This window comes from Ranitomeya variabilis, chromosome 4 (genome assembly GCF_051348905.1).
Source record: "Ranitomeya variabilis isolate aRanVar5 chromosome 4, aRanVar5.hap1, whole genome shotgun sequence".
NCBI classification, from domain to species: domain Eukaryota; kingdom Metazoa; phylum Chordata; class Amphibia; order Anura; family Dendrobatidae; genus Ranitomeya; species Ranitomeya variabilis.
The window spans coordinates 710,200,313-710,221,842 of NC_135235.1; the positions used below are offsets into that span (position 1 = coordinate 710,200,313).

Consider the following 21,530-nt stretch of genomic DNA (forward strand, 5'->3'; position numbering starts at 1 on the left):
CATCAATAATCACCGCCAGGAGTCGTCTGGGGAGTCTCCGTTTTTTTGTGTTTACGGGCTACATCCTCAATTTTGTACTTTGAGTCAGAGGGGCTCTTCCAGCGTTCCGGAGGAGGACCAGTTAGGAGCACAATTGTCATCAATCTGGAGGAGAGTTAAACAGCGCCTGTTGAGTTTGGGTGCTAGGTACAAACGTGTGGCTGACAGTAGGCGTGTGCCAGGTCCGGACCTGAGTGTGGATGACTGGGTGTGGTTATCCACAAAAAACATAAGACTCAAAATACCATCCCTTAAATTGGGTTCACGGTTTATTGGGCCATTTAGGGTCACCGCCGTCATTAACCCAGTAGCGTACCGATTGGAGCTTCCTACGGTGTATAAGATACACAACGTGTTCCACAGGTCTCTTTTGAAGAAGGTGGTGGGTTCTGTGGACGCGGCGCCTATGCCACTTACAGTCTTGGTGGATGGTAATTTGGAATTTGAAGTCTCCAAGGTGGTTGACTCTCGTGTAGTGCGCCGCACTTTACAGTACTTGGTACACTGGCGTGGTTATGGGCCTGAGGAGAGGTCCTGGGTACCAGCCTCGGACATTCATGCGGATCGGCTGGTCAGGTTTTTTCAAGGTCGCCATCCGGACAAGCCGGGTCCTATAAGCCGTGAGGGCCCTGGGGTCCCTCGTAGAAGGCGGGGTACTGTGACGTCGGACGCTGTTCAGACAAGGTCGTTCGACAGACAGCGGTAATTCCGCTTTTGACCACTATGTGCTCATTGGCGTCGGCTAGATTTTATCTAGCTGGTCCAGGGTTAATTTACCTGATGCTCGGATTGGAAGCTGGGCCATGCCCATTGCCTTTAAATAGTTCTCCTGAACATTGGGCGTCGCCGATTATAGCTTCTGTCTTGTGCGTTGTTATCTCGGTCTGGAGTGGTGAGCTAGTAGTTGGAGTATCGTTGCTGGTGGTGTATTTCCCTTTGTCTTATTTACTCCTTCCTATATTTGTATTTATTTTGCCCTGCGCATTTATAGTGTATTCCTGAGTGACTGCGGCGTGGTGTATATTTTCTGTTATCCTTGTCTGTTCTAACTGTGGGTATTGGTGTATTATATTTTCACTGGGTGGTGGGCGGTGATTTCAGCCTAGGGTTGAAAACAGGAGACAGGGCGAGGGTCGAGGCCTAGACATGCACACCATCAGTGTAAACTGTAGGTAGAGGGTCAGTCAGGATTTCCCTAGTCTGAGGGAAATTGCAGGGGCCCGGGTTATTAGCTCTTGCCCACCTAGTCTCCCCGTGACAGTGGCCATCCGGATAAAGTAGCACAGTGTGCAATGCCTGAAAAGGTATTCAATAGTAGAAAGAGTGCACTGTGGGAGTTTTTTAACCAAGATCCGAATGATCAGTACAAAGTTATCTGTAAGAAATTCTCAAAGACCTTTAGCAGAGGGAAGAATGTCCAAAATGTAAATACAGGGTGCATGCGTAGACATTTAACCAGCATGCACTTGCAAGCCTGGACTAACTACCAAACGTCCAGTACCGTTGGTGCACCTGCTCAGAATGAAGGTAGTCAGCAACGCTACATTGCTTCCCTCACTGTAAGCCCACCAGTTAGGACACCACCAGCAGCAAATGTGGAGATATCGTCGCAAGGCCAAAGCAGTCAGGGAATCACAAGGTTATTGGTAGGAAACACTGTATGTAGGCCAACATCGAGAATACCATCTCCAACCCTCTCTCAATCCGCCATGTCCACCACCGCCACCACCGCTAGTTCCACCATATGCAGCTCTCCAGTCCAGCTCACCCTACAAGAGACTCTCGTTAGGAAAAGGAAGTACTCATCCTCTCATCCGCGTACACAGGGTTTGAACTCCCACATTGCTAGACTAATCTCGTTAGAGATGATGCCCTATCAGTTGGTTGAAAGCGAAGCTTTCAAAGATCTGATGGCCTACGCAGTACCACGCTATGACCTACCCAGTCGACACTTCTTTGCGAGAAAAGCCATCCCAGCCCTCCACCAGCATGTCAAAGACAGCATTGTCCATGCACTCAGGCAATCAGTCAGTAGAAAGGTGCACCTCACAACAGATGCATGGACCAGTAGGCATGGCCAGGGACGTTACGTGTCCATCATGGTGCACTGGGTTAATGTGGTGGATGCAGGGTCCACAGGGGACAGCCATAGTGGGACAGTTCTGCCTAGCCCACGGTCTAGGAAACAGTTGGCAGTAGGCGTTCGACACCCCTCCTCCTCCTCCTCCAGAAACGAAAGCTCGTCCACAGAGCGCAGTCGCCCTACCACTCCATCCGCAGCTGCCAGTGTTGCACACGAGGTGTCACATTATGGAACAGCTAGTGGTAAGCGTCAGCAGGCTGTGTTGGAAATGAAGTGTTTGGGTGACAACAGACACACCGCGGAAGTACTGGCCGAGTACTTGCAGCTAGTGTTGAGCGATACCTTCCGATATGCAAAGGTATCGGTATCGGATTGGATCGGCCGATATCCAAAAAATATCGGATATCGCCGATACCGATACCCGATACCAATGCATATCAATGGGACACAAAATATCGTAATGGTTCCCAGGGTCTGAAGGAGAGGATCCATATGCATGTATAAAATAAAGAATAAAAATAAAAAATATTGATATACTCACCCCTCTGACGGCCCCGGCTCTCACCGGTCCAAGCGTCTGCCTCCGATCCTAAGAATGCAGAGTGAAGGACCTTCGGTGACGTCGTGGCTTGTGATTGGTCACGTGACCGCTCATGTGACCGCTCACGCGACCAATCACAAGCCGCTACGTCATCGAAGGTCATTCACTCCCTGCATTTTTAGGAACGGAGGCACCGCTAAGAGCCAGGGTCCGCCGGAGGGGTGAGTATATCAATATTTTTTATTTTTATTATTTATTTTTTACATGAATATGGATCCCAGGGCCTGAAGGAGAGTCTCCTCTCCTCCAGACCCTGGGAACCATACGCACCCGCACACTTCCGATTCTGATTTCCGATATCGCAAATATATCGGAACTCGGTATCGGAATTCCGATACAGCAAATATCGGCCGATACCCGATATTTGCAGTATCGGAATGCTCAACACTACTTGCAGCAAGAAATTCAGTCATGGCTGGGCAGTGTACATCTTGAGGCAGGCAAGGTAGTCAGTGATAACGGAAGGAATTTTATGGCTGCCATAGCCCTTTCAGAACTGAAACACATACCTTGCCTGGCTCACACCTTGAACCTGGTGGTGCAGTGCTTCCTGAAAAGTTATCCGGGGTTACCAGCCCTGCTCCTGAAGGTGTAAAGACTTTGCTCGCACATCCACCGGTCGCCCGTACACTCCAGTCGTATGCAGAACCATCAGCGATCACTAAAGCTTCCCCAGCACCGCCTAATAATCGATGTTGCAACAAGGTGGAACTCCACACTGTTAGGGGTCGAATTCCTGCCACTGCACAGGGGGAATCTTGGGCCATCTCCGCTGCGGTCTCCCATTCTTCTCCTGCCGCAGTGGAGCCTGCTCGGCGGAGACATCAGTCCCAGTGTCTCGCTCAGTCTGACTCTGTGCAAAGGGTTACTGCTGCTTTTCCAGCTTCTGCCATTGAAGCCAGTGATGGGCAGCGGCGAGCAGACGTTTTTGGGACTAAGTCCTGCTTTTCTCCTTCTGACCATGCCCAGGGTAAGATCTCTCATTGGAGATCGAGGGTCACATGCTTGGATACTGCAGCAAAGACCATTGGTTCTCCAGGAAGGTCCTGAAGGAGCTCAGGCTCTGTGGCAGCCTCTCATTGGTCCTTCCAGGAAGGTCTTGTACTTGCTGCAGCTATATAAGTTTCGCATGGCCTAGTATCAATGCAAGTTATGTGTTTTGCGCCTATGTGGTCACGCTTGTGTGGATTCAGGGACCCGGCTGAAATAAGCCACCTAGAATACCGGCTCCTCCGGTGAGGAGATTGTGTGTATGGTTTCAGGGCCCCGGCTGAAATAAGCCACCTAGAATACCGGCTCCTCTGGTGAGGAGATTGTATGTTTGCCTCCTTGACTGCGTGACCACAAGCTGCGTTCCGCTCAGCAGTTACTGTGTATTCCTGTGGAGTTTAACAGGACACAGCTTTCTTTGTAGCGACTCTGTGAAGCAACAGAGATCGCTTCTACCGCCATATAGTGCCGCCATTTGCCAGCAGCAGGTTCTTTTCCTGCACGGTGGGCCCCGGGCTGCGAACGCACCAAATAACATCTTTATATTTACTCAGTGCATTCCGCCAGCCCTAACACACACTACACATGCTTCAGAGGCTGTGCGAACAGAGGCTGTCATGTTCTCAATGGCTAGAGAACATAGCATCAGCATATATAGGAACTAGCTCTTGGAAGATGGGAACTGAGCTGACCATGAACTAAACCTAACGCACAACTAGCAGTGGCCGGGTAGCATGCCTACGTTGATTCTAGATGCCCAGCACCAGCCGGAGGACTAAATAATGCTAGCAGAGGAAAATATTAGTCCTAGCTCACCTCTAGAGAAATACCCCGAAAGGAGACAGAGGCCCCCCACATGTATTGGCGGTGAATTAAGATGAAATAACAAACGTAGTATGAAAATAGGTTTAGCAAATTTGAGGTCCACTTACTACATAGCAGAAGACAGAAAGGACACTTTCATGGTCAGCTGAAAACCCTATCAAAACACCATCCAGAAATTACTTTAAAACTCTGGCATTAACTCATAACACCAGAGTGGCAATTCCTGTTCACAAGAGCTTTCCAGACACAGTAACGAAACTTCAGCTGTGAACTGGAACAAAAATGCAAAAACAAACATGGACAAGAGTCCAACTTATCTAGTAGTTGTCTAGGAGCAGGAACAAGCACAGAGAGGCTTCTGATAACATTGTTGACCGGCAAGCAACTAACAGAGCAGCAAGGTTATATAGCGACTCCCACATCTTGATGGGAACAGGTGAACAGAGAAGATGACAACACCAGTTCAATTCCACCAGTAGCCACCGGGGGAGCCCAGAATCCAAATTCACAACAGTACCCCCCCCTCAAGGAGGGGGCACCGAACCCTCACCAGAACCACCAGGGCGATCAGGATGGGCCCTATGAAAGGCACGAACCAGATCAGAGGCATGAACATCAGATGCATTCACCCAAGAATTATCCTCCTGGCCGTATCCCTTCCACTTGACCAGATACTGGAGTCTCCGTCTGGAAACACGAGAGTCTAAGATTTTCTCCACAACGTACTCCAACTCACCCTCAACCAACACCGGAGCAGGAGGCTCAACGGAAGGCACAACCGGTACCTCATACCTGCGCAATAATGACCGATGAAAAACGTTATGAATAGAAAAGGATGCAGGGAGGTCCAAACGGAAGGAAACAGGGTTAAGAATCTCCAATATCTTATACGGGCCGATGAACCGAGGCTTAAACTTAGGAGAAGAGACCCTCATAGGGACAAAACGAGAAGACAACCACACCAAATCCCCAACACAAAGCCGAGGACCAACACGACGGTGGCGGTTGGCAAAAAGCTGAGTCTTCTCCTGGGACAACCTCAAATTGTCCACCACCTGCCCCCAGATCTGATGCAATCTCTCCACCACAGCATCCACTCCAGGACAATCCGAAGTTTCCACCTGACCAGAGGAAAATCGAGGATGAAACCCCGAATTACAGAAAAACGGGGACACCAAAGTGGCAGAGCTGGCCCGATTATTGAGAGCGAACTCCGCCAATGGCAAAAAAGCAACCCAATCATCCTGGTCAGCAGACACAAAACACCTCAGATATGTCTCCAGGGTCTGATTAGTCCGCTCGGTCTGGCCATTCGTCTGAGGATGGAAAGCGGACGAAAAAGATAAATCTATGCCCATCCTAGCACAGAATGCCCGCCAAAATCTAGACACGAATTGGGTCCCTCTGTCAGAAATGATATTCTCAGGAATACCATGCAAACGAACAACATTTTGAAAAAACAGAGGAACCAACTCGGAAGAAGAAGGCAACTTGGGCAGAGGAACCAAATGGACCATCTTAGAGAAACGGTCACACACCACCCAGATGACAGACATCTTCTGAGAAACAGGCAGATCTGAAATAAAATCCATCGAGATGTGCGTCCAAGGCCTCTTAGGAATAGGCAAGGGCAACAATAATCCACTAGCCCGAGAGCAACAAGGCTTGGCCCGAGCACAAACGTCACAAGACTGCACAAAGCCTCGCACATCTCGTGACAGGGAAGGCCACCAGAAGGACCTTGCCACCAAATCCCTGGTACCAAAAATGCCAGGATGACCTGCCAACGCAGAAGAATGAACCTCAGAGATGACTCTACTGGTCCAATCATCAGGAACAAACAGTTTATCAGGTGGGCAACGATCCGGTCTATCCGCCTGAAACTCCTGCAAGGCCCGCCGCAGGTCTGGAGAAACGGCTGACAATACCACTCCATCCTTAAGGATACCTGTGGGCTCAGAGTTACCAGGCGAGTCAGGCTCAAAACTCCTAGAAAGGGCATCCGCCTTAACATTCTTAGAACCCGGTAGGTATGACACCACAAAATTAAACCGAGAGAAAAATAATGACCAGCGCGCCTGTCTAGGATTCAGGCGCCTGGCGGTCTCAAGATAAATCAAGTTTTTGTGGTCAGTCAATACCACCACCTGATGTCTGGCCCCCTCAAGCCAATGGCGCCACTCCTCAAAAGCCCACTTCATGGCCAAAAGCTCCCGATTCCCAACATCATAATTCCGCTCAGCGGGCGAAAATTTACGGGAAAAGAAGGCACAAGGCCTCATCACGGAGCAGTCAGAACTTTTCTGCGACAACACTGCCCCAGCTCCGATCTCAGAAGCGTCGACCTCAACCTGAAAAGGTAGAGCAACATCAGGCTGACGCAACACAGGGGCAGAGGAAAAACGGCGCTTAAGCTCCCGAAAGGCCTCCACAGCGTCAGGGGACCAATCAGCAACATCAGCACCCTTCTTAGTCAAATCGGTCAATGGCTTAGCAATATCCGAAAAACCAGCAATAAATCGACGATAAAAGTTAGCAAAGCCCAAAAATTTCTGAAGACTCTTAAGAGAAGAGGGCTGCGTCCAATCACAAATAGCTTGAACCTTGACAGGATCCATTTCAATGGAAGAGGGAGAAAAAATATATCCCAAAAAGGAAATCCTCTGTACCCCAAAAACACACTTAGAACCCTTCACACACAAAGAATTAGACCGCAAAACCTGGAAAACCCTCCTGACTTGCTGGACATGAGAGTCCCAGTCATCCGAAAAAATCAGAATATCATCCAGATACACAATCATAAATTTATCCAAATAATCGCGAAAAATATCATGCATAAAGGACTGGAAAACTGACGGAGCATTTGAAAGACCAAAAGGCATCACTAAATACTCAAAGTGACCCTCGGGCGTATTAAATGCGGTTTTCCACTCATCCCCCTGCCTGATTCGCACCAAATTATACGCCCCACGAAGGTCAATCTTAGAGAACCACTTTGCCCCCTTTATGCGAGCAAACAAATCAGTCAGCAACGGCAATGGGTATTGATATTTTACAGTGATTTTATTCAAAAGCCGATAATCGATACATGGTCTCAAAGAGCCGTCTTTTTTTGACACAAAGAAAAAACCGGCTCCTAAGGGAGATGACGATGGACGAATATGTCCCTTTTCCAAGGACTCCTTTATATATTCTCGCATAGCAGCATGTTCAGGCACAGACAGATTAAATAAACGACCCTTTGGGTATTGACTACCCGGGATTAAATCTATGGCACAATCGCACTCTCGGTGCGGAGGTAATGAACCAAGCTTGGATTCTTCAAAGACGTCACGATAGTCAGACAGGAACTCAGGAATTTCAGAGGGAATAGATGATGAAATGGAAACCACAGGTACATCCCCATGAGCCCCCTTACATCCCCAGCTCAACACAGACATAGCTTTCCAGTCGAGGACTGGGTTGTGAGATTGCAGCCAAGGCAATCCTAGCACCAAATCATCATGTAGATTATGCAGCACCAGAAAGCGAATAATCTCCTGGTGATCCGGATTAATACGCATAGTTACTTGTGTCCAGTATTGTGGTTTATTATTAGCCAATGGGGTGGAGTCAATCCCCTTCAGAGGAATAAGAGTCTCCAAAGGCTCTAAATCATACCCACAGCGTTTGGCAAAGGACCAATCCATAAGACTCAAAGCGGCGCCAGAGTCGACATAGGCGTCCGTGGTAATAGATGACAAAGAGCAAATCAGGGTCACAGATAGAATAAACTTAGACGGTAAGGTGCAAATGGAAACAGATTTATCAAGCTTTTTAGTGCGCTTAGAGCATGCTGATATAACATGAGTAGAATCACCACAATAGAAACACAACCCATTTTTCCGTCTAAAATTCTGCCGCTCGCTTCGGGACAGAATTCTATCACACTGCATACTCTCTGGCGACTTCTCAGTGGACACCGCCAGATGGTGCACTGGTTTGCGCTCCCGCAAACGCCTATCGATCTGAATAGCCATTGTCATGGACTCATTCAGACCCGCAGGCACAGGGAACCCCACCATAACATCCTTAATGGCATCAGAGAGACCCTCTCTGAAAGTCGCCGCCAGGGCGCACTCATTCCACTGAGTAAGCACAGACCATTTACGGAATCTTTGACAGTAAATTTCCGCTTCATCTTGCCCCTGAGATAGGGACATCAAAGTTTTTTCTGCCTGAAGCTCCAAATGAGGTTCGTCATAAAGCAACCCCAAGGCCAGAAAAAACGCATCCACATTGAGCAACGCAGGATCCCCTGGTGTCAATGAAAAAGCCCAGTCTTGAGGGTCGCCCCGGAGCAAGGAAATCACAATCCTGACCTGCTGTGCAGGGTCTCCGGCAGAGCGAAATTTCAGGGACAAAAATAATTTGCAATTATTTCGAAAATTCTGAAACCCAGATCTATTCCCCGAGAAAAATTCCGGCAAAGGAATTCTCGGCTCAGATACAGGTGCATGACAAACAAAGTCTTGCAAATTTTGTACCTTCGTGGCGAGATTATTCAAACCTGCAGTTACACTCTGAAGATCCATTACAAACAGGTGGACACAGAGCCATTCAAAGATTAGAAGGAGAGGAAAAAAAAAAAAATTCTCAGCAGACTTCTTATTTCTCTCCTTTCTCAGCCAAGGATTTTAACCCTTTAGTGGGCCGGTCAAACTGTCATGTTCTCAATGGCTAGAGAACATAGCATCAGCATATATAGGAACTAGCTCTTGGAAGATGGGAACTGAGCTGACCATGAACTAAACCTAACGCACAACTAGCAGTGGCCGGGTAGCATGCCTACGTTGATTCTAGATGCCCAGCACCAGCCGGAGGACTAAATAATGCTAGCAGAGGAAAATATTAGTCCTAGCTCACCTCTAGAGAAATACCCCGAAAGGAGACAGAGGCCCCCCACATGTATTGGCGGTGAATTAAGATGAAATAACAAACGTAGTATGAAAATAGGTTTAGCAAATTTGAGGTCCACTTACTACATAGCAGAAGACAGAAAGGACACTTTCATGGTCAGCTGAAAACCCTATCAAAACACCATCCAGAAATTACTTTAAAACTCTGGCATTAACTCATAACACCAGAGTGGCAATTCCTGTTCACAAGAGCTTTCCAGACACAGTAACGAAACTTCAGCTGTGAACTGGAACAAAAATGCAAAAACAAACATGGACAAGAGTCCAACTTATCTAGTAGTTGTCTAGGAGCAGGAACAAGCACAGAGAGGCTTCTGATAACATTGTTGACCGGCAAGCAACTAACAGAGCAGCAAGGTTATATAGCGACTCCCACATCTTGATGGGAACAGGTGAACAGAGAAGATGACAACACCAGTTCAATTCCACCAGTAGCCACCGGGGGAGCCCAGAATCCAAATTCACAACAAGAGGCGTGCTGTAATGTATTTGTGGGAGGATACACATACACGGGCAGGCAGTTGGATGGCAGACATGGAGTTGTCAGGTGTGCAGTGGTCGAAACTACAAGACCTCTGTCAAGTCCTTCAGTGTTTTGAGGAATGCACACAGCTGGTAAGTGCAGACGACACCATCATAAGCATGAGCATCCCACTAATGCGTCTGCTGATGCAAAGTTTGACGCACATTAAGGAGCAGGCGTCTGCAGCCGAGGATGAGGGAAGCCTTGATGACAGTCAGCCATTGTCTGCTCTGGGAACTCTCCTGGAGGAGGTGGCGGACGAAGAGGAGGAGGAGGAGGATGGGGATGAATATTTGTGGGAGGAGGATGCTTCTCAGGGGGCAATAGAAACTGGAAGCGTTGCAAGGTCAGATACAGGGTTTTTGCGGGAGACAAGTTACATAGTTACATAGTTATTAAGGTTGAAGGAAGACTTTAAGTCCATCTAGTTCAACCCATAGCCTAAAATGCCCTAACATGTTGATCCAGGGGAAGGAAAAAAAAACCCATGTGGTAAGAGTAAGCTCCACCATGGGGAAAAAAATTCCTTCCCGACCCCACATACGGCAATCAGACTAGTTCCCTGGATCAACGCCCTATCAAGGAATCTAATATATATACCCTGTAACATTATACTTTTCCAGAAAGGTATCCAGTCCCCTCTTAAATTTAAGTAATAACTCACTCATTACAACATCATACGGCAGAGAGTTCCATAGTCTCACTGCTCTTACAGTAAAGAATCCGCGTCTGTTATTACGCTTAAACCTTTTTTCCTCCAGAAGTAGAGGATGCCCCCTTGTCCCTGTCACCGGTCTATGATTAAAAAGATCATCAGAAAGGTCTTTGTACTGTCCCCTCATATATTTATACATTAACATAAGATCACCCCTTAGCCTTCGTTTTTCCAAACTAAACAGCCCCAAGTGTAATAACCTATCTTGGTATTGCAGATCCCCCAGTCCTCTAATAACCTTGGTCTCTCCTCTCTGCACCCGCTCCAGTTCAGCTATGTCTTTCTTATACACCGGAGACCAGAACTGTGCACAGTATTCTAAGTGTGGTCGAACTAGTGACTTGTATAGAGGTAAAATTATGTTCTCCTCATGAGCATCTATGCCCCTTTTAATGCATCCCATTATTTTATTTGCCTTTGTAGCAGCTGCCTGACACTGGCCACTGAATATGAGTTTGTCATCCACCCATACACCCAGGTCTTTTTCATTGACGGTTTTGCCCAGAGTTTTAGAATTAAGCACATAGTTACACATCTTATTACTTCTACCCAAGTTTATGACCTTACATTTATCCCCATTAAAGCTCATTTGCCATTTATCAGCCCAAGCTTCTAGTTTACATAAATCATCCTGTAATATAAAATTGTCCTCCTCTGTATTGATTACCCTGCAGAGTTTAGTGTTATCTGCAAATATTGAAATTCTACTCTGAATGCCCCCTACAAGGTCATTAATAAATATGTTAAAAAGAAGAGGGCCCAATACTGACCCCTGTGGTACCCCACTGCTAACCGCGACCCAGTCCGAGTGTGCTCCATTAATAACCACCCTTTGTTTCCTATCCCTGAGCCAGCTATCAATCCACTTACACACATTTTCCCCTATCCCCATTATTCTAATTTTATGTAACAACCTTTTGTGTGGCACCGTATCAAAAGCTTTTGAAAAGTCCATATACACTGCATCCACTGGGCTCCCTTGGTCCAGTCCGGAACTTACCCTCTTCATAGAAGCTGATCAAATTAGTCTGACATGAACGGTCCCTAGTAAACCCATGCTGATACTGGGTCATGAGGTTATTCCTCTTCAGATACTCCAGTATAGCATTCCTTAGAATGCCATCCAGGATTTTACCCACAGTAGAGGTTAAACTTACTGGCCTATAATTTCCGAGTTCAGTTTTTGTCCCCTTTTTGAATATTGGCACCACATTTGCTATACGCCAGTCCTGTGGTACAGACCCTGTTATTATGGACTCTTTAAAGATTAAAAATAATGGTCTATCAATGACTGTACTTAATTCCTGCAGTACTCGGGAGTGTATCCCTTCCGGGCCCAGAGATTTGTCAATTTTTTTGTTTTTTAGACGCTGCCGTACTTCCTCCTGGGTTAAGCAGGTGACATTTAATTGGGAATTTTTATCACTAGTCATATTGGCTGCCATGGGATTTTCTTTTGTAAATACTGATGAAAAAAAGTCATTTAGCAGATTGGCTTTTTCCTCATCCTCATCCACCATTTCCCCCAGACTATTTTTAAGGGGGCCAACACTATCATTTTTTAGTTTCTTACTATTTATGTAGTTAAAGAATATTTTGGGATTATTTTTGCTCTCTCTGGCAATGAGTCTCTCTGTCTTAATCTTTGCTGCCTTGATTTGCTTTTTACAGAATTTATTTAATTTTTTGTATTTACTTAATGCCTCCTCACTACCTACTTCCTTTAATTCTCTAAATGCTTTCTTTTTGTCCCTTATTGCACCCCTTACAGCTCTATTTAGCCATATTGGTTTCCTCCTATTTCTAGTATGTTTATTTCCATACGGTATATACTGTGCACAGGTCCTATCCAGGATGCTAATAAACGTCTCCCATTTTCTTTGTGTACTTTTATGTCTCAGGATATCGTCCCAGTTAATTGCACCAAGATCCTCTCTCATCCGTTGGAAATTTGCCCTCCTGAAGTTTAGTGTCCTTGTCACCCCTCTACTACACATCTTATTAAAGGAGACATGAAAACTTATTATTTTGTGATCACTATTCGCCAAGTGACCCCCAACCCTTACATTTGATATGCGGTCTGGCCTGTTGGTTAACATTAGGTCTAGCAGTGCCCCCCTTCTTGTTGGGTCCTGAACCAGTTGTGAAAGGTAATTGTCTCTCATAGTTGTCAAAAACCGATCACCTTTACTGGAACTGCAGGTTTCTGTTCCCCAATCTATTTCAGGGTAGTTGAAGTCCCCCATAATAATGACTTCTCCTTGAGTCCCAGCTTCATCTATTTGCTTTACGAGGATATTCTCCATTGCTTCCATTATTTTTGAAGATTTATAACAAACTCCTATCAGTAATTTATTATTTTTCCCCCTCCCCTTATCTCCACCCACAGGGACTCTACATTTTCATTAGATTCACCTATATTATCACGCAGGATGGGTTTTAAGGTCGATTTTACATACAGATGTATGTATGTAAGTGATGTTGATTTGCAAGAAAGTGCTCCTCAACCCAGCACAAGCAGTGAATTGACACCTGGAACATTAGCCCACATGGCTGATTTTGCCTTGCGTATCCTAAAAAGGGACCCCCGCATTATAAAAATGATGACCGATGACGATTACTGGTTGGCCTGCCTCCTGGATCCACGATATAAAGGGAAATTACAAAATATCATGCCACATGAGAACCTTGAGCAAATATTGGCTACCAAACAACCAACTCTTGTAGACCGTTTGGTTCAGGCATTCCCAGCACACAGCGGCGGTGATTGTTCTCACACGAGCTGTAGGGGGCAACATGGCAGAGGTGTTAGAGGTGCACAGATCAGAAGTGGCATTGGACAGAGGGGTTTTATGGCCAGGTTGTGGAGTGATTTCGCAATGACCGTAGACACGAAAGGTACTGCTGCATCGATTCAAAGTGACAGGAGACAGCATTTGTCCAGTATGGTTACAAACTATTTTTCCTCCCTTATCGATGTTCTCCCTCACACATCATTCCCCTTTGATTACTGGGCATCTAAAATAGACACCTGGCCTGAATTGGCAGAATATGCATTACAGGAGCTCGCTTGTCCAGCTGCTAGTGTGCTATCAGAAAGAGTCTCCAGTGCTGCTGGTTCAATACTGACCGAAAAAAGGACTCGCCTGGCTACCCAAAATGTTGATGATCTAACCTTCATTAAAATGAACCAATCATGGATTTCAAATTATTTTGCCCCACCTTCCCCTGCTGACACATAGCTTGCCTGAAAAATGTCTTGCTTTTGGCCTCCTGTTACTGACTGCTTCAATTCCTCCATTTGCAGCTGCTGCAGCGGCCTTTTTTTACCTCCTTAAATGGGCTGACTCCCCCCCACAGGGCCATGGTCACCACCTAACGCAAGCACCCGTGCGAGTGCCGTTTGCCTGGACAGGTGGGTGTGCCCACTCTTGGGCGACGGCACTGGCACAGGGTCCCTCATAGTACAATGAAGTGTCTCTGACGGTGGTGGTGCATAACCAACGTCAGACACACCGTCGTAATATAAGGGGCCCTGTGCCAGTACCGCCGCCCACGAGAGAGTGTTCCCCCCAGCTCGGACAGTGCTCTACCACTTGCAAAACTTACCTCTCCCGGCTCCACCACTGTGTAGTCTGTGCTGTTAAATCCTTCAATGGCACTGCCAATACAAATTTGTGATATGATAGATGATAGTAAAAATATACAGGGGCCCTGGCCTCCATTTAGACCACTTAATACTTTGCGCCAACTACCACTGTCTGCTACTCAGCAGAGGAGCCCACCCCTGTACCTAGCTATGCCACCTGTTTATTTTTGAAAAAATTTTTGGCAGACATTTACCTCACTATTATTTTGGCCTACTAACTGTGTCAGCCACTCCTTACAGTTGTCCTCCACTGAACAAAGCTATGCCGCCTGTGTACCCCTGTAACCAGTTTTAAACTGCATTGAGCCTACTTTTTTATTTTAGGCCTACTAAGTCTGTCTGCGCCACTCATTACAATCGTCCTCTGTTGAACAACGCTATGCGGCCTGTGTACCCCTGTAACCAATTTTAAACTGCATTGAGCCTACTTTTTTATATTAGGCCTAAGTCTGTCTGCGCCACTCATTACAATCGTCCTCCGCTGAACAACGCTATGCTGCCTGTGTACCCCTGTAACCAATTTTAAACTGCATTGAGCATACTTTTTTATTTTAGGCCTACTAAGTCTGTCTGCGCCACTCATTACAATCGTCCTCCGCTGAACAATGCTATGCCGCCTGTATACCCCTGTAACCAATTCTAAACTGCATTGAGCCTACTTTTTTATTTTACTTTTTTATTTTAGGCCTACTAAGTCTGTCTGCACCACTCATTACAATCGTCCTCCGCTGAACAATGCTATGCCGCCTGTATACTCCTGTAACCAATTCTAAACTGCATTGAGCCTACTTTTTTATTTTAGGCCTACTAAGTCTGTCTGGGCCACTCATTACAATTGTGCTCCGCTGAACAACGCTATGCGGCCTGTGTACCCCTGTAACCAATTTTAAACTGCATTGAGCCTACTTTTTTATTTTAGGCCTACTAAGTCTGTCTGCACCACTCATTACAATCGTCCTCCGCTGAAAAACGCTATGCGGCCTGTGTACCCCTGTAACCAATTTTAAACTGCTTTGAGCCTACTTTTTTATTTTAGGCCTACTAAGTCTGTCTGCACCACTCATTACAATCGTCCTCCGCTGAACAACGCTATGCCGCCTGTGTACCCCTGTAACCAATTTTAAACTGCATTGAGCCTACTTTTTTATTTTAGGCCTAGTAAGTCTGTCTGCACCACTCATTACAATTGTCCTCCGCTGAACAAACATATGCCGCCAGTTTACTCCTGTTTCCATTTTTGAACTGCTTGGAGCCAACTTTTTTAATGTGGGCCTACAAACTGTGTCTGCGCCACTCATTTCAGCTGTCCTCCACTGCACAAAGCTATGCCACCTGTTTACTCCTGTTTCGAATATTAAACTGCATTTGGCCTACTTGTTTGGTTGGGCCTACTAACGGTGTCTGCTGCTCCTTGCTTTTCTCCTCCACTGAACAAAGCGGAGCTTCAATTTTCAGCCTATATCTAATATTAAACTGCATTTGGCCTACTTGTTTCGTTGCGCCTACTGAAGGTGTCTGCCTCTCCTTGCTTTTCTCCTCCACTGAACAAAGCTGAGCCTCAATTTTCATCCTGTTTCGGATATTAAACTGAATTTGGCCTACTTGTTTGGTTGGGCCTACTAACAGTGTCTGCTGCTCCTTGCTTTTCTCCTCCATTGAACAAAGCTGAGCCTCAATTTTCATCCTGTTTCAGATATTAAACTGAATTTGGCCTACTTGTTTGGTTGGGCCTACTAACGGTGTCTGCCGCTCCTTGCTTTTCTCCTCCACTGAACAAAGCTGAGCCTCAATTTTCATCCTGTTTCGGATATTAAACTGAATTTGTCCTACTTGTTTGGTTGGGCCTACTAACAGTGTCTGCCGCTCCTTGCTTTTCTCCTCCACTGAACAAAGCTGAGCCTCAATTTTCATCCTGTTTCAGATATTAAACTGAATTTGGCATACTTGTTTTCTTGGGCCTACTAACAGTGTCTGCCACTCCTTGCTTTTCTCCTCCACTGAACAAAACTGAGCCTCAATTTTCATCCTGTTTCGGATATTAAACTTAATTTGGCCTACTTGTTTGGTTGGGCCTACTAACGGTGTCTGCCGCTGCTTGTTGTTCTCCTCCACTGAACATAGCTGAGCTTCAATTTTCAGCCTATATCAAATATTAAACTGCATTTGGCCTACTTGTTTGGTTGGGCCTACTAAAGGTGTCTGCCGCTCCTTGCTTTTCTCCTCCACTGAACAAAGCTGAGCCTCAATTTTCATCCTGTTTCGGATATTAAACTGAATTTGGCCTACTTGTTTGGTTGGGCCTACTAACAGAGCCTACTTTTTTATTTTAGGCCTACTAAGTCTGTCTGCACCACTCATTACAATCGTCCTCCGCTGAAAAACGCTATGCGGCCTGTGTACCCCTGTAACCAATTTTAAACTGCATTGAGCCTACTTTTTTATTTTAGGCCTACTAAGTCTGTCTGCGCCACTCATTACAATCGTCCTCCGCTGAACAACGCTATGCCGCCTGTGTACCCCTGTAACCAATTTTAAACTGCATTGAGCCTACTTTTTTATTTTAGGCCTAGTAAGTCTGTCTGCGCCACTCATTACAATTGTCCTCCGCTGAACAAACATATGCCGCCAGTTTACTCCTGTTTCCATTTTTGAACTGCTTGGAGCCAACTGTTTTAATGTGGGCCTACAAACTGTGTCTGCGCCACTCATTTCAGCTGTCCTCCACTGCACAAGCTATGCCACCTGTTTACTCCTGTTTCGAATATTAAACTGCATTTGGCCTACTTGTTTGGTTTGGCCTACTAACGGTGTCTGCCGCTCCTTGCTTTTCTCCTCCACTGAACAAAGCTGAGCTTCAATTTTCAGCCTATATCTAATATTAAACTGCATTTGGCCTAATTGTTTTGTTGGGCCTACTAAAGGTGTCTGCCGCTCCTTGCTTTTCTCATCCACTGAACAAAAGCTGAGCCTCAATTTTCAGCCTATATCAAATATTAAACTGCATTTGGCCTACTTGTTTGGTTGGGCCTACTAACGGTGTCTGCCGCTCCTTGCTTTTCTCCTCCACTGAACAAAGCTGAGCCTCAATTTTCATCCTGTTTCGGATATTAAACTTAATTTGGCCTACTTGTTTGGTTGGGCCTACTAACGGTGTCTGCCGCTGCTTGTTGTTCTCCTCCACTGAACAAAGCAGTGCCACCTGTTTACTCCTCTTACCAATTTTGAACTGCATTTGTCCCACTTTATTACTTGGGCCTACTAACTGTGTCTGCCACTCATTACAATTGTCCTCCACTGAACAAAGCAATGCCGCCTGTTTAGTCCTGTTACCACATTTGAACTGCATTTAGCCTACTTTATTATTTGGGCCTACTAACTGTGTTTCCTTCTCATCCTGCCCATTGCCCAGCCACTGCTAGATGAGTCTGCTGGTACATTGACCCAGACGACTACATTCCCCTTGCACTCTACACAGCCAAAATCTGACCCTGCTGAAAGTCAGGTTCCCCTTCCCGCATACTATACCACCTTACACGGGGACAAAGAGGAAGGTGCAGATGAAAGTGCAGGTTCCTTCATCAGGTGGGGGGCATACTCATTGGCAACGTCACTGGCACAGGGCCCTTCATAGTACGCAAAAGTGTCTCTGCCGGTGGGAGGCGCCCCCGCCGTCAAACATACCGCCGTACTTTGAGGGGCCCTGTGCCAGTGCCAATGCCGAGTGTGCCCCCCCCCCTGTTTGCTCAGGATCACAGCACTTGCAAAGTTTAAATACTTACCTCTCCCTGTTCCACCGCCGTGACGTATTCCGCGTTTCCTGAGCCAACGAAAATCTTGAGCCAGCCCTACCCCCCCACAAGTTTAGCCAAATGACTCCCAATTTTCAATGACTAACTATTATTATAAGGTAAATTAAGATTGACAAGCTTAAGTAACAAGAATTGATGTTTCTGGCATTAAAATGGGCACTGTAGGTGTTTTCCTGTCCTCCACTCACTGCCGACTTTGATTCCCCATTGACTTGCATTGGGTTTCTTGTTTCAGTCGGCCCCCGACTTTTCGCAATAATCGACCGATTTCACCTGACAAAACCCGACTCGATCCTAAAAAAAGTAAAAGTCGCTCAACTCTACTCTTGTGTTTTCTGATTCTGTCCTTCTGGTTCTGACCCAGCTACCTGACTATTTTTCTTGCCATCTAATACCACAGAATAGTAGGTAACACCATGGCCAAAGCCTAGGGGTCCCAATGTAAGTCCAGATCTATGTAAAGGTGTTATACAGAGATAAGCAAGGCAATCGTTGGGATATGGAAAGCAGAGAAGATAGTGCCAAGCATGTTAATGGTGGAGATCTTTTGAGCTGCCAGTTGACCACGAACAGTGCTCCCAGTACATTGTGTCTGCAAACTATTCCAGGTAGATCTGCATTCAAATAGCTAAATGGCACTCCTTCCCTTCGGAACACTGCCATGTGCCCAAAGAGTAGTGTACAATCGTATGTAGGGTATTGTGAGATGTTGAAAAATAATTTGTAAGATCCATTTGTTTTCTATTATCCTTTGTGAATAATTCCAAAGTTATCACCACATAAAGTGACACACGCCAGATTTTAAAAATGGGACCTGATTAAGAACACAAAACTGGCCTCGGGAAGAGGTTAAATCAGAGCATTTTGGACACTACTGTAATCAAAAACTGTGACTATAGACAATAACATCTACTGAAATGATCAAACTCAACAGTCTTCATCAGTAATAAATGAGTAGCTAGTGGTGAAACCTCTCTGGGGTAATTAGAGCACGGGGCTCGGTGACTTCACAATCTAAACTATCGTAAGTTCCAATATTTTCTGTCAGATGAGAAATATTACACTTTAAAAGAGAACTGTGTATAATACTATAGAGCTGAGATGTCTTAAAGGGAACCTGTCAGCAGGATTGTGCACAGTAACCTACAAACACTTTCAGGTCGGTGCTGTTATACTAATTACACTGATACCTAGTGATGAAATCCATCTTGTGGTTGCTGTTTAATCTGTATTTGCAGTTTTCAGTTAACGAGATTCTCTTGCTTCGGGGCAGGGCTGTGGACGGCTTGTGGGCAGGGCTGTGGGCGGCCTGTTGGCGGAGCTTTATGTGGTGCTTTCATTACATATGCATCTGTATTGGCTTATGACAGGTCACTTATCCCTCACTACAGGGGCTGACAGCCCCTCTGACTTTGAATCAAAAACCCCGTGGTAGGACGTGGGATCCTGATCGCTGCCATGGAGACCTGATGTCGTCATGACGACAACCGGGTATCCAAACCTGAGAGGCTTCTTGTCATGCGCAGTGATGATCAGGAAGTCTCTCAGGTCAGTGTATAGAAGCTGCAGCGCTGACAGATCTGTATGCTATAGAAGCGATCAGCCTGCACAAAATGATTGTCCCACAGTGGAAAACAGTGTAAAACTAAGAATGAATTAAAAAAAATACCAGGGGGTAGGTGGATCTACCAGGTTGTAAGTTCTATAGAAAAGGGTTTTCAATGACCAAAGTCATTTAAACAGTTTAGGGTGGAGGAGAATGTTTTGGTCTAGAGGCAAAATGGTGATCATGGTAATATGGCCGGACTACACCACCGATAAAGCAGCCACAGCCTGTGACTGAGAAGAATCTGTGACATCTCTGTAGATAGTGGTTACTACTCACCTGGGTAGTCATATGTGGGAGTCTCCTCTTTACACCACTCATCACCCCTCACATATATCTCTGTAGTATTAATATGGGTCAGATCTTCACCCTGAAACAAATATTATAAAAGTCACAGACAGATGGAGAAGTCACATCTATGATCAGCTCTAATCCTGCCATCTCCACCATTCTCATTACACAAGTATAAAACATATACTACTGGGGGATTAAACAAGACTGAGCACAAGACCCTCACAGCCATCTACACATCATAGGGGAGATCTCATGACACCTTCTCTCCATCTACCTGATGATCCTGAGGTGCATTGGGATCTTCTTGCTTACAGTCCTGTGGAAGAAGAGGACGGGGACATCTCTCTGGTGTTGTCCTCTTACTGGATAGATCTGGAGGAAACACAGGGACTGAATTCATTCTTAACATACAGATAACTATAGGCCGTGTGTATTTAGTCCTATCTATTACCTGGAGATGTGAGGGGCTGGGGAACCTCCATTAAGACGTTCTTGTACAGATCTCTGTGTCCTTCTAAATACTCCCACTCCTCCATGGAGAGATAGACGGCGACATCCTGACACCTTATAGGAACCTGACACATACAATGATACAGTCATCCCCCGATCCCTTCATAGTGTTACTGTATAATGTCCCAGCATTCCCAGCAGTGTCACCTCTCCAGTCAGCAGCTCAATCATCTTGTAGGGGAGTTCTAGGATCTTCTGTTCATTGATGTCCTCATGTATCAGGGGGTGAGGTGGAGGCCCCGTGATTGGGCTCAGGGGTCTTCCCCATCCCTCAGACACAGGGTCCTGACAGCGCTCACTAGAGGTCTTCTTCACTACTGTGTAAGCCTGGTTATGGAGAGACACATTAATAAATCTCACTACAGACATTTCCAGAGTCCTCACCTCTCCAGTTCTGTCCATCTGTTATTCCCAGAGATAAGAATGATGTAATGTGATGTCATCAGAATCTCTCACCTCTCCAGTAAGCCGGAAGAGGATCTCTAGGGTGAGGTGTAATATCCTTTCCGCCATCTTTTCTTTGTCCATATCCATCTTTGATGGGTAAATCAGGAAAATTTTCTTTTGTATACGATCTTCACTGAGAGGATCCGATATTGTAGAGACCTGAATGAGAAGATGAGCTGATGCAACATCATAAAAATCATGTGTAATAATACAATTACTGGAGATAATAAGGGAAACATATGAGGAGATTTATTATTTTACATTATTTAGTTTTCTTCTTGACATCTACTAATAAAACCTATATATTTAGGCCACAGACAACAAGCAGTTTCTTCCTCGGAGTTGGCAGCTGAATACGTTCCTCATAGACTCATCTTCCATAACGCTAATTCTCGTCTCATTTACCGACACTGGAATCAGCATTAGCAATACTGCAGGAGATATTCATTACTCGTGACATGAGAAATATTTACTTCATGAT

The 21,530-nt window shown here is 45.8% G+C and overlaps 1 protein-coding gene across 3 annotated transcripts in view; it reads right to left on the minus strand.

Annotated features, from left to right (window-relative positions):
- LOC143766522 (uncharacterized) overlaps positions 1-21,530 on the minus strand; it is a 59,830-nt gene that overhangs the window by 18,285 nt on the left and 20,015 nt on the right. For all 3 annotated transcript variants that reach the window (XM_077254274.1, XM_077254276.1, XM_077254277.1), the window contains exons 2-6: positions 21,059-21,208; positions 20,750-20,929; positions 20,544-20,667; positions 20,367-20,464; positions 20,078-20,168 (exon numbers count right to left, since the gene is read on the minus strand). In XM_077254274.1, coding sequence (XP_077110389.1) covers positions 20,078-20,168; positions 20,367-20,464; positions 20,544-20,667; positions 20,750-20,929; positions 21,059-21,208 — 643 coding nt within the window. The remainder of the gene's footprint in view (positions 1-20,077; positions 20,169-20,366; positions 20,465-20,543; positions 20,668-20,749; positions 20,930-21,058; positions 21,209-21,530) is intronic.